Source organism: Trachinotus anak, unplaced genomic scaffold (assembly GCF_046630095.1).
Source record: "Trachinotus anak isolate AG129_WGS33_773 ecotype Australia unplaced genomic scaffold, CSIRO_AGI_Tana_v1 ptg000014l, whole genome shotgun sequence".
Classification (NCBI taxonomy): Eukaryota; Metazoa; Chordata; class Actinopteri; order Carangiformes; family Carangidae; genus Trachinotus; species Trachinotus anak.
Genome location: NW_027273865.1, coordinates 19,625,770 through 19,641,064, shown reverse-complemented (window position 1 = coordinate 19,641,064; position 15,295 = coordinate 19,625,770). Strand labels below are relative to the sequence as shown.

The 15,295-nt window shown below is 41.1% G+C and overlaps 1 protein-coding gene across 2 annotated transcripts; it reads right to left on the bottom strand.

Annotated features, from left to right (window-relative positions):
• Positions 1–1,883: 1,883 nt before the first annotated feature.
• Positions 1,884–14,797, bottom strand: gmps (guanine monophosphate synthase). 2 transcript variants are annotated; one of them, XM_071496548.1, is made up of 16 exons: positions 14,540–14,797; positions 12,888–13,060; positions 12,647–12,761; positions 12,163–12,260; positions 10,780–10,883; positions 10,275–10,468; positions 9,304–9,469; positions 8,753–8,904; positions 8,341–8,514; positions 7,611–7,716; positions 7,259–7,374; positions 6,405–6,530; positions 5,162–5,277; positions 4,909–5,039; positions 4,147–4,319; positions 1,884–3,961 (listed from the first exon to the last, which is right to left on the bottom strand). In XM_071496548.1, the coding sequence occupies exons 1-16, from the start codon at positions 14,564–14,566 to the stop codon at positions 3,860–3,862; spliced, it is 2,073 nt and encodes a 690-aa protein (XP_071352649.1). In that variant the 5' UTR covers positions 14,567–14,797; the 3' UTR covers positions 1,884–3,859. The 2 variants fall into 2 exon arrangements, with proteins under 2 accessions (XP_071352649.1, XP_071352648.1); XM_071496547.1 differs by lacking the exon at positions 14,540–14,797 and adding an exon at positions 13,831–13,974.
• Positions 14,798–15,295: the final 498 nt, after the last annotated feature.

Genomic DNA, 15,295 nt, shown 5'->3' with positions numbered 1-15,295 from the left:
GAAAAAGGCACATAATCCGAGCAAAAAGTGGCTGATTTCCATGCTATGTGGACGCAGAAAGGAGTCGGGAGAGCTCTCACTGTGGCAGACAGCAAAGTGTGACAGGTGTCTTATCTACTCCCGGGGGAGATGTGCTGCACAAGGTAACCTGAGAAGAGATTCAACGGTGTAAAAGTGAAGAGGAGGACACTGGATTACAGTGACTGGCTGAGAGCACGTTAATCTTTAGCTAATGTGAAGCATAGACCAGAAGATCTTTGTTAATTTTAGCAAATGTTAGTAAATACCAAAGCATTATTATCTTATTGACAGTGTATAAAATGAAGTGTGGCTCAAAACTTGTCCACTGGTTTGTCACCCTTCCATAAGCACAAACTGGACCCTGGACCGCCAAATATTAACATAAACACAAACACACTCCTACGTCAACTAAATTCAAAGAAACATCCCATCATTTCATTTCATCTCTCTCTCTTTCCTCCTGTAAATATCAATTGGTTCATTAGTCTGCAATCAGGTCAACTGCAGGAGACAAACTGCCAGAGGGCAGGAGATAATTGGTGGCTGCATGTGCTAACACGTACAGTCTTCACATAACATTATGGCGCAGCTACTGTTCCAAAATCACATCTTGTCCCCCGAGTGTGGGTCTGTGGTGTGCTGATGGATGATTGGACTTGTCTGCTCTTGTCTCTCAGTCAGCAGGGACAAACACACACCTGAACCTCCGGCACACAGAGGGACCTCTGCCGGGCAACGAGGGCCAACTGCACACAAATAGGATCTTAATAAAATCAAATTACACTGTAAACTTCTCTCAACAATATGGCTGTTTACAGTGGTTGTATGTCACTATTGTAACCTGACATTATATTAAAGGGAAGTTTGCACACAGGAAGCAGGAATCTAAATAAAGGACAGAGATACTGAGATGTATTTCTTGTATAGTTGCTGATGATAAATGATGACCATGAGTGTGTGTGCGTGACTGCGTGATTGAGCCCTTGTGATCCGTCTCATGCACATGAGAGACACCTGACTGATACTGATGAGCTCTGTGAGAAATCAATTAAGTACCGTCATTTACAAAAATGCTCATTTCAAACAGCCCAGCCCTTTGTAGAAACTTTTAAAGAGGTACATGGTTCAATGGAAGAAGCAGTGCTCCAGCAAGTTGCATCCGGTGTTAAACGAAAGTGTTGTGTTGTGATATCAGAGTTATCTGGCTGTTACCACACTTGGGCTGCAGCAAAATAAGTGAAACTGTTTCATTATTTTCTTCATTTATATATTTAAAAAATGCAACTCAGACAAGAGAAATTATAAGGTGAGTATATTTAAAATGAAATGGGTTAACTCAAACTGCATTAACTTTGACCTTTGCTATGACTTGGATCATAAACAAAAGTAAAACAATGATAAAATGGAAACAAACTGAGGAAAAATAAATCAAATTTATGAACCTGGACACCATCACTCTGAGGCTTTTTGACTTGTCTCCGACTCACTGAATTCATCCAGTTCTCCACAATATGTGAATTTCAATTACAGCTAAAATGCATTTATGTCTGGAGTAGAGCATAAGATTTCGTCCCCATCTTCTGTATTTTGCTTCTTTGCCATTTTAGTGGGTTAACATTTAACTGGAGTTTGGTGGTATAATATTGGTCAAATATATCAGGTCAGCCTACCTCTAATTATATTACCTAATATTATTTGTTGTGGGTTTTTTGTGGCAAAATGTGGGGCTGCCAAAGGTGATACTCAACAAAAAATACATAAAATATTTATAATTGATAAAGTTATCCATGTTTTAGAGATGAAGAAAATAAGAAACAAGTATACAGTGAAGTCCACAGTAGATAAGATGATCACGACAGATGTGAGAAGTTTCAACATGGAGATCTTTATTAAAGCTCAGTTTTCCATTGTACAAATGTCGTCATGGTTGAAACTGCATGCAGTGGCTTGGTTTGAGGCACGTTACTAAGGAGAATGAGCATTGTAGAACAAAAATAAAAACTAAAAAAAAAAAAAAAAAAATAGAGAGTTGCATAACTTAATCTTATCGATATTGCAATTAAATTCAACTACAAAATTATATGCATTAATATCAAGCTGTTGTTTTCTATGAAGACATATGCAACATAAAAAGCACACGTATAAAAGGCAGAGGGAGAAACACTAATAGTAGTTAAGACAAGTAAGGAAAACCATTCGTTTTGCATTAGGAGTATTTTGCCACTAAATGTTAAGGATATAACTGAGGATGACAGGCACAAAGACAAATTCTGGAGGCGGGAGAACCGCCATGTCCAAGTGAAATTTCTCTAAACGGGGTACAACACACTTGTTAAAACTCAGTTAAACCTGAGCACTGTATTCACTGAGGTCTAAATGACAAGACTAGAGGTTATGATGTGCTGGATGTACTGGACTGTACAGAACAGAAGTAAATGACATAGTAATGCCTTTCTGAGACACAGTGAACTGAAATGTTAGAGATGGTAACAGAGAGTACTCTTAACCTGACCTTTGACACTACAGAGAGACGCACTTCATAGGTGTATTTTCCACTGGATGTATGATTCATTATCCTGATAAAGCACAGAGGCTTTATGTGTGAGGTGAAAAAAAGAAGACAAAATGTGCAAAAATGTGCCCCTGCACAACAGAAGAGCAGCCAAATAATGTTGAAATGAAAACAGTAATTTACACAACGTGGTTATAAACTCTACTGTACTTAATTATTTTGTTATTAGTCATCTTGCCATATTTATTCTTCATAAAAAGCATACATACTGCAGCATGAAGAGAAACAGTGTTATATCCTCCTTTCTGAAACAGAGTCCACGTTGGGTCACGCCAAAAACAACAACAACAAAAAAAACAACAAAAAAATTAGAGAACAGGCACACACAGAGTTACCCATCATATTGGCCTCCTGCACAGCTGCACATCAGTCATTATACTGAAGCTATTCTTGGGTTGAATGCTGTCCACAGTGGGTACAGCAACAATTCAACAGCTCTTGTCAACAAATGTAGATTGAAGAAGATCATCAGAGGAGCCCACAATGTGAAATACCACCACAGCATATTCAACTTTTGGCAAAACAAAAAGCTTAAAAATTGTTGATTGGTCACACAGGTTGTCTGTTCAGTTTTACTTCTGCTCAGACAACCTTCTTCAGAGCACAGTATACAGGCAGGAAGTGAAAATGAACAAATAGAGAGGATAGTCTTAGGCTGAGAACTTTCTGACCTACAACAATAAAACAAAAACATCTGACAAAAAAGGCAGAAAACAATTGCTGAAGATTTTCAAATCCACCTCCTGGTGTTTATCCTTTTCATTACGCTATCGTTTGCATGTTTTCATGTTCAGCTCATCCAATAACCTGAGGCACAACATCAAGTCCACTTTCTGAACTTTCACAGCTTCTCGCCACTTGCCTTTACTAGTTTACCTCACAAAAGGAAGCAGCAATTTAACTTTTCGTCATACAGAGGAAATACATTGTTGAATGTGGATCAAAAATGACAATATATTATCAATAACCAACATTAATCAGTCCCTATCGCCAAAAAATATTAAGACCAGGAAGGAGTGGTGGGGAGAGCAGATCAGTAGCGCCTTTGCATGTGCGCCCGTCACAGTACGGTCTGCCTTCCATGGGAATGTTTAAGAGAGAGGGGAGGCTGGGGTCTAAGAGGAGAGGGGAAGGGGGAGGTGAAGAAAGGTTGGAAGGGAGGAAGAATAGAAGAGAAGAAGAGGAGTTCACCAGCCCTCTCTGAAATCTATTGAGTGTGTTTGTGCATTGTGTGTGTGTCCTATCGGTATGACGTCATGTTGTGTTTTATTCCCACTCTGTGGTTCCCGGTGGCTTGGAGGTCAGATCATACATGACTCTGGAAATGCCTGGGATCTTCTTGATCTCATTTACCATCTTCAGCACCACCTGGGGAAACAGAAAAGAAAAATAACTCTTAAAACACTCCACAACTAGAGACAAAAATAAAGACATTATTCATTTAAACAATTCTTGGGTCGTTAAGATTCAATCCATGAACCTAATTTAGTGCCCAAGATGATAAAATGATGCCACCAAGTCTAGAAAAATACTAAGACCAAATCATTGCATACCTCCTCTGGGATGTGGTTGCCAGGCATTGCAGGGATACCGGTCATGAAGTCGCTGGTGATGAAGGTGCGGACCACCACAGAGCGTCGGCAGGATGGCTGCTTTTGCAGTGGGTCACGGTCAAAGTGCAGGGGGGTCAGGATGACCGGCATCTGGCTGATCTTACCGGAGTAGCCTGAAAAAAAAAAAAAAAGATCTTACTGTTGCTTAGACAAATTTTAATAACCAAAGTTACCAAGTAGCTTCACTGTCTAAGAATAAATCTGAAAAAAATGGTTTAACATAGCACCAGCCCAAAAATGAGACGTATGTGTTATGTGTGTCATTATGTCTTCATGAAACAAAGAGGATTACGTTATGCTAAATGGATCGTTTTTGATGACACCCCTTTTAATGACATCTTAAATTAGCAAAATGAGACACCAAGTGAAACCAGAGCAACAGGCAGGAAAGTGAAGACATGTTACAAAAAGAAAAGTCTCCTCACTGGAGGACATAGACATATTCTCAAACAAATATTTGGTTTGCCAATAGAGATGTGAAATTCCCCTTATGAATACGAGTATGCACACAAGTGCACTACTCCGGTGATGTCTGTGGGCAAACTAATGTCAGGCTTTGTAAAAGGACCGAATGGCTATTACTCAAGCTGCTCACACTTACCCACCAAATATAAATATCCCCCAGTAATCTGTAATGCTTTGGTACATAGGGATAAATTTAAATGTCTGAAGTCTCTTGGGCACACACACACACACACTTACCAGACTCTCTAAGGATAGAGTGAGCTACAAAGTCAGCCTGTCTGAGCGTGCTCAGAACGCCTGTGGTCAGGAAGGTTGGGGTAATGTCTGTTGGAGGCTCCTTCACATGGGACCCAAATACATACACAACTCTGGAAAAAGGATAGACATGAAAGAATGAATGAATGGGTCCGTGTGTTCTACTGACCACTAACAGCACTGAGTGTCTAATATCACTGATGAGACACGGAGAGCAGAGAGATTTGTTTATTACCTATTGATGCTGTGGCACATGCGAGGAATGAGTCTGGCCAGGAACATGAGCGATTCCCAGTGTGGGGATTCTTTACTTGTGACGCCGCACACGTAACTGTAGGATCGGCAATCACCCTGAGATAGAGACAGAATATCATTTCTATTTATATTAATACATATGTTTAAAGAAGATGAAACCAAAATCTACAACAAATGTAAGATTAGCATAAACATGCATGTAAATTGTTGTTATACTTTGTTTCTGAGTTAAATAAACTGATGTTTCCATAAATAAGTCTGCATAATTGGTCTGTTTTGATTTCAACAAATCCCCCAGACAGTGGAACGTGCCTGTGTTTGTCTACAGTCTCCTGTCTGCCCCACAATTTGAGGTTTAGGGCAAATTTAAAACTGTGTGCGTCTGTGTGTGGGTGTGTCCTATTACTTCCTGTTTGAAGCCAGTCACTGGCTGACTGCAATGTTTGGTTGAGGAAAGTGGTCGTAACCATAGTTCTCTCCTTCGCAGAAAGTCAGAATAAACAACTGGAAAGTGATGGGGGTGTTTTGTTGCCATGTTTTACCATTTCCAGTACACGTCAGAGACTCACATCAGAGGAGGAAAAAAACTGAATTGTGCCACAATAGTGACAACACATCCCTCCCTTGGCTGGACAGAGATGGAGTCAAAAAGTAACATACGGAGAAGCTTTGTATGTGTGGGTGTGTCTCATGGTTAACCTCTAAATGATAGTTTTAACACATGGAGACAAACAGCAAGAGTGACACATACTGTTTCAAGCCTTCATTGCCCTTAAACCATTCATCAGCAGTTCTACAGACATTTGAATTCTTCACATATATGCGCTGTCCACATCACATGTGAGAGAGGTTGATGTTTAGATTGCAAAAATGTGCAGACCTTAAACGAAGACTGTGTTACCTTTGCTCTGTAATGTCTCTTGTGGCATTTATCAAATAATGTTAAATGCTAAAAAAGTACAACATTGGCACAAGTAGAAAAGAGTTTTAAAATCATCAACCCGTCGGTAAAATTCATCTTACAAGGCTTGTATATGGTAATAAAATTATTATTAATGACTGGGCTGTGAGGTTCATTTCAACGGCTACATTTTTATTATATTAATATTATTATCATTACATATTAAATAATTTTATTTTATGGACTGATTACTGATTCAGTGGGACAGAGAACAGACAACAAATATGCAGATTGACTGACTAGATTTGATGAACCGGATTACCTGGACGCCAACAGTTTTGATGGGCAGCAGGAAGGCATTGAGTGAATGAAGGCTGGTGATCTGCATGAGCTTCTCCTCCTCCTCGTCCGATATGCACGACTTGACTCTCTGCAGCAAGGTATGAGGCTGACGAGGAGAGAGTGGGAGAAGCTGTTAGGTCTATGTCACGTCTCACTACATCACATACAGATAAATAAAATCTCTCATGGGGATCACATAACACAATTTAAAAGACTTTCACACGTCTAATTCGTAATTTCTTTTCTTGGTGTCTTTTGGTGGTGGTCTTTTCTTGCATATGGACTCTTTTTTCAGGGGGGCTGGTAGAACCCCTTCCTTTAGCAGGAATGTGCAATGTGGCCAACCAACCAGCAGATGTTGCACATTATTAACTCCGTAATTAACCAGGCAGAATAGAAATAGCCTCTCATTTGTTGTGTGGGCAGAGATATTCATTGTACTGATTGGCTGCAACCAGCTACTTTTTACCTTTATTTCTACCTTGTTACTTTTTTTGAGTTTATTCCTCAGGCATCTAGTCACCATTTTTCAAATTTGCACACTACCTTGTAATTTACAGTATCAACACTAGCTCAGAGAGGTGATTTCAATAAGCAGTGATTCAGTTGATAAATAAAAATTAAATGCTTTACTGCAAAAACTGGCATACAAATTGGTGCATCAGTTTAAACTGTTGAATGTGTTCAAAGATAGGTGTATTCACAGTCTTGCCATTAGAGGCCGTTACATAAATTAGGATTATGTTCCACTGACAAGTTGTTTTATGATCTCCACTGACATAGGACATTAGCTAAGAAGTCATTCAATCTTTTATGTATCTGTATTGTTCTGACCTTTTTGACGCTGGCAGAGAAGTCTGTGATGATTTTGAGCATGTTGTTTGTTTCAGCAAAATCCTTACAGATGTAAGGTTCCTCTGCACAAATCACTCTGATGGACAAACCAGGACCTAAAGGCAAGAGGAGTGGAGCAGCAGTTTTCAGAAAATACAGGAGTGATGTGAGGGTTTTGAGTATGTCTGACTGAATAAGTAACTGGGTACACAGGGGAAAAAGAGACAGATGAGGTGAAGACAATGACAGAAAGGGATAAAAGGCTAACATCGCTGAGCATTATGTTGATACAAATCACTTTTGTACAGTTTGTCAGGGCAGTGATGTCATAGGCGTGTGTTGATGCACTTGCCAGGGAAAGGGTGTCGGGAGACAATCTCCTCTGGCAGGCCCAGCTCCCTCCCCAGTGCTCTGACCTCATCTTTATGGAAATCTTTCAGCGGTTCGATTACTTTCCCCTGGAGGATCACAAACAAGTGGAGACTGTCAGCATTGCAACAGTGAGGCAGTGTGGGATATGCTTAGCTGTTGCATAGTTGTGCATTTCTGTAGAAGGGCTGAGCAAAAAACAAAAAACAAACAAATAATATATGAGCACAAAACAGCAAATAGGGAGAGTGAGTGTTTGTCTTCACAGGAGCTTCAGTGCTCCTTTGAGTGTAGTGTGGTGTAATATTGAACCACTCCCTGAGACTCAAGCCTCACCAAGGGATGAACGCTTTATAAATCCACATGTATTAAAAACACTAATGTTTATGCATTCCCTATCTGTCTGTTCAACAGAGGTATCAAACTGTAGCTGCAGCAAACAACGGCAAAGCCCCTCAGAAGAAACTGTCTACACCTACTGGCAAGCTCTACAATATGGCACCATGCTCCTCAGTTGTTACACGACACTTAACTACTTGCGATGACCTGTGGTGTAAATATGTGTTCAAAATGCTGAAAGGTACAGTATCAACTGAATCATCGACTCATCTACTGACCGTGTCCATACACTGAAGCAGCAAAACATACCAGAGAAAATGACGTCAGGCGCGTGTGTGTGTGTGTGTGTGCGTGTGTGTGTGTATGTGCAGTACCTCATCTCTGAGTTTGCGGATGAGCTCGGTGTCATTGTGGTGTGTTTTGATGACCTCTGCCTTGCCACTGGCGAGATGAGAGGCACTCTCGATGAGATCGGGCCTCAAGGTACCCTGGGCCAGGAAAACCTCCTCTGGCTTCAGATTCATCTCTCCTATAACTTCATTTGCCACCTGTGAAGCAACACAATGCAAAATGTCAGATACAACAGTAAACTAGTAAATCAAAGACAAACTGTACAAATGTGCAGTAAGAAATTCAGCTGGACTGAGTGTTATAAATGACGACAGAGTATAAGAGGGGGTATAGGACAGACAAGCAGGCTCAAACAAAAACGTCATAATATTAATAATAAAACTTTATTATATAGCACTTTTCATAAAACAATATCTATTGAAACCTTATACTCACTTTGACAAAGGTGTCTCCAATAATTTTCCTTTTCTCCTCAGGGTTGGTGGTCATATTCAAGGTCTTGCTGATGCGTTTCCGTGGTGTCCTGTCCTCCTCAGAGATGGGAAGGGTTGTGGTTCCGTTGTAGAAAGTATGAGCTGCATTCACCACTGAAGAGTGCAACGTTTGAGAGGAGAGAAAGAGATCTTCTCAATCACATCAAAGACAAAACAAGTATAATGATAATAGCTCAGTGTCCTCTTCCATCTACAGCTGCAACAGATCTTCAATACTGATTAATCATTTAGTCTACAAAATTAATCACAATTACCCATCACGTTGCTATAAATAGTGTAATAAAAAGTATAATTTTCAAATGATACTCTATAATTGGTTTCCTATTTCACTTCATGAAGAATTCCCATGAGATCATAATTTCTGAAACAACTGTGTATCACGGGAGCTCATCTCATCAGGGCAACATCCTCTCAAGTCACAAGTCTTCCATTACAATCATTATTTTTCTAGGCTTTTAAGTTTTTATTGTACCATCTCTGCTTTATCCCCACCTTTGAGTTTGATGCCCAGCTTGGTGAGGGCCTCCTCCACACTCTGACTCTCCCTCTTCCTCATGAAGCCATTGTCAATGTGAACTGCTATCACCTGGTCCTGGTTCAGAGCTTTGTTGAGGAGGGCTGTGCACACTGTAGAGTCCACTCCGCCACTCAGCAGCACCTGATGTGGTCATCAGAAACAAAGTGTTTAGAAGCAAATTTGTGATCTAGCTGGACTAGGATCAAATCATCCAGGTAAACACTGTGAACCACTTGCCAGCAGTCAATCACTGGGCAACGACAACATCAGCATCATGCATATGTGTATTTTATGCATAAGTAAGCTTGTCATTTTCTCAGTCACATTGTCTTAATTTATCTGATGTTTCATCTTCTGCTAGACTGTAAAATATTAAGCCTTATGAAGCGATGACTTCACTGTTGACACTTTGCTTCCAATTAGCTAACTACCATCTCTTGGGAGTCTCACAACCAAGATGCCCCTTGCCAAATGCTATAACAGGAACAAGCTACAACAGTGTAGTAACAAATCGTGAAAGACAAATCCTTTCGAATGTATTTGAGAAAAGAGGAAACAGAAGCTGCAAGTATTTCTTTAAATATAAATCCTGTGCCTGTTTCCTACACCCATTTATCGCCTTCACACTCCCCTGAGATGAAGCCCAGTTTGAAGCTGCTCAGGGAGTCGACTACCTCTTTTCAGATAGAACAGGGTTTAATTTGAGAGTTTAATTGGTTCTACTTAACTTCCCACCACTGCTGCTGTCACCACTTCCTGAGCAGCTAGTACACTTCACCCTCAGCAACTCAGCAAGCTTCAGATTTTTTTGTCATATTATCTCCCATTGCAGGTTAAAATATGCTTTTTCCCCCCGTTTTCCTCTTTTTTTAAAAGTCATCCCCCTGTCTTAAAAATAGTACAGACACCAACACACACTCATGAAACTTGGGGCAGTTTCACTCACCAGTACTTTAGATTTGTCTACTTTTTCTCTGATGTCATCGATGCAGGCCTGTTGGCGGTTCTGTACAGTGAAGTTACTTGTGCATCCCGCAATCTCAAAGAGGAAGTTACGCAGCATCTCCATGCCTCGCTCCGTCAAGTCAACTTCAGGGTGAAACTGTGTCCCATACAGCTTCTTCTGTTCGTTAGCAATCCCTGCCGGGGAAAACAGAGATGTGATGAGGAAACAGTTAATATTGTCAACTATTCCAGTGAAATGAGTATAACATAAACCAAAGTTAGGATTTCAGATGGATTTGACAAATCTATAGACTCAAAACACAGATTAATCATTGTTCTCAGAGGATCTGTCAGATGTAAATACATACATGAAGTCTGAGGATTTTCAAAAAAACAAACAAACAAAAATAAATACAAGTGGGTTTTTTTGGGCTTGCATGCACCACAATATGATCATAGATTATGTCAATCAAGGTCACAGCTTCATAATCTGATGTGCTACTCACCAGCAATGATGTTCCCTGATTGGGCCACCACTTTAAAGCCATCAGCCACTTTATCCACACTGTCTCCATGGGTCAGCAGGACCAGTTCCTCCTTCTGAAGGCCTCTGTCAAGATAAACAGACGCACAGATGTCAGAAGAAAACGTATGGTGCTCAATAACATGGCATATATTTAGTTATGTGTGTGCAGTTACTATTTTCAGTGTGTGCGTTTGAGTTACGTGTGAGAGGCAGACAGTAATAAAAGACTGCAGGATTCTATTTTAGACTCTGCAGTATTTGTGTAACAACTAGGGGAAATTATGTGACTGCTGAAATGCGTCTGCAGTTTATGTAGTAAATATGGCACTGGGACAAACCCGTCAAGCAGCAGTAGTGGGTTACACACTGTCCCCAGTTTATTAAGAGAGGAGATGGCACTCTACATTCAGTGAGTGCTCTGTAATTGAATTCTTTACTGTTCATTTTAAGAGATGTGTGACAGGGTGATTATAATGGCAATCTTCAATAGGCTAAATGTGCAGTTCTTTGCTGTTATTAAAACACAAATGAGTGTTTCCTTCCTGATCAGCATTTAAGGTGTCAAATGAGACATGCAATTGACCCTTAAAAGCACAATTGGTAGTTGCAGTAGAATTAGTTTTACACATATCATATTACACAGGCAGATTATGTCTCAGATTATGTGATGCTAGAAGGCCAAATTATTTATATTGACGAGGGAGCTGTCATGGCTCTGCAGTGAACTGGCCACCAGTTTTTGTTAGTAACCAAAATGCAGTATATGACTGGGCAAAATCTTGAAAAACAAAATTTCTAATAATCTCCTTGGTTGCAGAATACAGTGTAACAATATGGAGCTTCGTCACTGACAGAAAATGCCTTTATAGTCTCTCACATAGTATAAAACACTATCCACTGTGGCTTTTCAAGAGATATGGCATGTTCCATTGAAAGGCTTCGCATTCCAGTGATAATTATCACTTTAGTAGATGCAACATTAAGTATGGCTACAAGAGTCCCATTGCCCTCCCCATACAGCTGCATGTACTGGCAAACACTGGCTGGAAGGGTGATTCTGGCCAGTACAAAAATTTCTTCTATTACCCAACCTGTGTTCATTTGTGGAGTGATAGTGTCATGCATGTATGAAATGGCCATGTTATTCTTGCAACTAATACGTCCTGTCCATAACCTAAAACTCCTGCTATGTTTTTCATCAGTCTGTCATCTTCTCTTTCCAGGTGTAATTGATTGTAAAATTAAAATTGCAAGGATGTTAAAGAATGTATAGCTTCAAGAGGACAACCTGACCACCGTTTATACTGACACATAATTCTAATATAATAACACATACTAAGAACATCCTGACAAACAATATTACCTGTAAAGAGAACAAGTGTTGTCCAGTCCAATACTGAACACTCCATCTTCCCTTACACTCTTTTTGTGTACTGTGCCGCCAAAAACTTTATTCATCATCTGTAACACAAATATACACACAAGTTAACACTTGGACACAGACTACATTTTAGTGTGATTCAAAACATTACACAACTGCCGGCAGTTTAGAGAAATGTGCTTGAGAAGCAGCTGGTTTTAATTTTTAAGGCTTGTTGGAAAACTGAGGGAGCAATGCTCTCATCTCCCTCAGCTAGTGTCAAAGTGCCCTTGAAGAAGGTGGTAAAGTCCCAGTCAGCCCAAGAGACCTGGACAGCAGCCTGGAGTAGAGTGATAGTAGAGTACTGCCACTCAGAGTGAATGAGTGTAATACATGTGTTTCCTTGAACAAAACCAATCATTACAGCAGCTTCCCATTGTATAATTCTACCGTGTTTTACTGTTTATGTATGCATGTACATGAATACCTGCATCCCATAGCAAATCCCAAGGACAGGCTTTCCTATGGTGAATATGGCAGGGTCAAACCAGGGGGCATCTTCTGCATACACAGATGCTGGACCTCCTGAAATAATGATTGCCCTAAAGAGGGTGTGAGAGAGAACAATCATGTCAAAATTTAGTACAAAACATATTAATATTGACAGAATAATGTGTAATAATGATGCTAAGAGGAGAAACACCCCTGGCATGTGTTTTCATGCTCACCTGTAGCCCTGTTCTCTGATGGCAAAGGCCGGGGTCTCTAAAGGGAGGATCTCAGAGCGTACACAGAGCTCTCGCACCCGTCTGTCAATCACCTTGCCATACTGGGCCCCAGCATCCAGGATCGCCACCGCCCCCTCACATGACCCATTCTGCTCTGCGCTGCTGATCTCCAGCTGTGGACACATAAATTCAGAAAAACACTCACATTGTCTTGTTTGAAGTGGTTGCAGTTTGTTGTGAGCTGAGCAGACAGAAAAGTATACTGTAATCCTGTGGACACTTTTGCATACTAGTGTTTATTTGGTGACAGGCCCTTGACCAGAACCCAATTTTTTGCCCTTAACAATTTGGTGGTGGTATAAGGTAACCCAACCCTTCTACACTTAACCCCCCCTCACTCACCCAATGGAAAATGTGACTCAATAAGGTTTAATACAATTATGGACATGTGAGCTACAGCACAGACAGTCACTCTTGTGAAGCGTGCTGCAGCACTCAGCCCCATCAGTAGAATCACATGAAGCCCACAAGTCACTCAAAGGTCATCAATGAGAACCCTTCTACCACAATATACTGTTTCTCTCCATCGCTCCCTATATCGGGGTGTTATTTTATACACACCTGCACCGATTATAGTTTGAGAAACAAATTTCGGGAACAAGTTCTAAGTAGAAGTGAGATCACTGGCAGCCGATCAACCTTTATAAAACACCGAAACTAGGTAGATGAAGACGGCTGGACGAGAAACACGATCCCACGTGGTGCTTTGAAACACTTCCGCCGCTGATGTTTCTAAAAACAACTTTGATTAGACAAGCTACCCACCACCTCCGATTTGTAATCTTAAGTGCAGTGTAGCCCTTAAGCAAACCGTCGTCAATCACAGCAGCTCTAGCAGTACAACCACCGGAAAAATACATGACAGTTTAACAGCAAACTTTACCAGATCAGCTGGTAACGCAGCAGCCACGACTCCAGTTGTCAGACCGGTAACCGCAAGTCGGTTCATACTAGCTTTGTGACGACGTTAACAAAGCTGTCCGTTAACGTTAGCTTAAAGTGTGTGACAACAGTCCTGCGAAATGAATTTGTTTACCTTTAAAATGAACGCCAAGGCGATCACAACACAACACTTGCGGCTACTGGCACTGTCATCACAAATTGTGGCTGCCCCGGCTAAAGCTAGCTGACGAATTACCGATATAGCATGCTAGCTGACGGGCGCTACAAACAGTAGTAATTAGCATTAGCCTGTTAGCAGCTGGCTAAGTTAGCGGGGCTATGCTAAAACCCACGCGGTGCTTGGAGGCAAAAGGTCTTGGAGGGAGCCACCGTTAAGAGAAAGGCGCCCACGTCTAGTGGCGAAATATGTCAAGGATGATATTTGTGCCGTACATCACTGAGATATCCTGCCCGGCTCGTTAGCAACAACGAGCAACATGTTAATGTAACTGCAACAGGCAGACAACAGCGTACTCATTGCTCCTCAGCGGCACTGGTGGTTACGTTACATATTCTCCTTAACTTTCCCCCCCCCTCCTCCTCCCCGAGGTGCACATAGGCCGTAATTAACCGGGGGAGGGGGTACACCAGCAACCGGGGTCCTAGCATGAAGTCCGCCGGGAGCCATGGGCACTCCCCGCTGCACTGACCTTGCTGTCTCCGTTGCACAGAGCCATGGAGGACTGCCGTGTTGTGGAATGAGCTCTCCCCCTCGCCTCGGTGTCCCAGGTCTCACAGAGAGAGAGAGAGAGAGAGAGAGACAGCTACTGGTTAGCTCCTGGCTCAGCACGCCGACTACTGTTTCAAAAGCAGATTGTGTTGTTGGTTTGAAGATGTGCTGTCACACTCTCGCCTCCTCCGGTTGCGGAATAACTTTCACAGCGGGCACAGACTAAATAAATGTGTCTGGGTTTCATGGGTGGAGCGCAAAGTTAAATCTAAAAAAAAAAAAAAAAAAAAAAAAATGAAAGTGAGGGAGAGTGGCCTCTCAGGGGCTGGGAGCATAGGAGAGTTTGACTCAACGTGATAAAATATGTGGGTGCCTTTTTAAAAAAAAAAAAAAAAAAGATGAGATGGTGTTTAATAGTAACATATACAGGGGGTGTGCAGGGGGAACATTTGCCAATCCCTAACCCATGATAGTTAAAGGTTTCCAAAGAAAAATTATAATTAGTAACATTTTAAATGCTTCATAGTTTGTAGGAATGTCTCCTGATCCCTTTGCTGTGGTCAGGACACAATACTGACAAATCTAAGTTTGTGAAACTGTTGGTGAAGAGGGGGGCACAGAGTGGTATGGATGAAATCTTTCATCACATCAATTAATCATTAGTTTTATACCATATCAATACTAAAAATAATACTTTTCCTGGAAACTCTAGTACTTAATCAGTAATCCTATGAAG

Coding starts and splice junctions, on each gene's coding strand:
- gmps (XM_071496547.1), bottom strand. CDS start 13,896: ATGAACCGACTTGCGGTTACCGGTCTGACAACTGGAGTCGTGGCTGCT. Junction 7,717..8,340: donor TCCGCAAACTCAGAGATGAG/GTACTGCACATA, acceptor GTGATCCTCCAG/GGGAAAGTAATCGAACCGCT. Junction 7,375..7,610: donor CTCCCGACACCCTTTCCCTG/GCAAGTGCATCA, acceptor TCTTGCCTTTAG/GTCCTGGTTTGTCCATCAGA.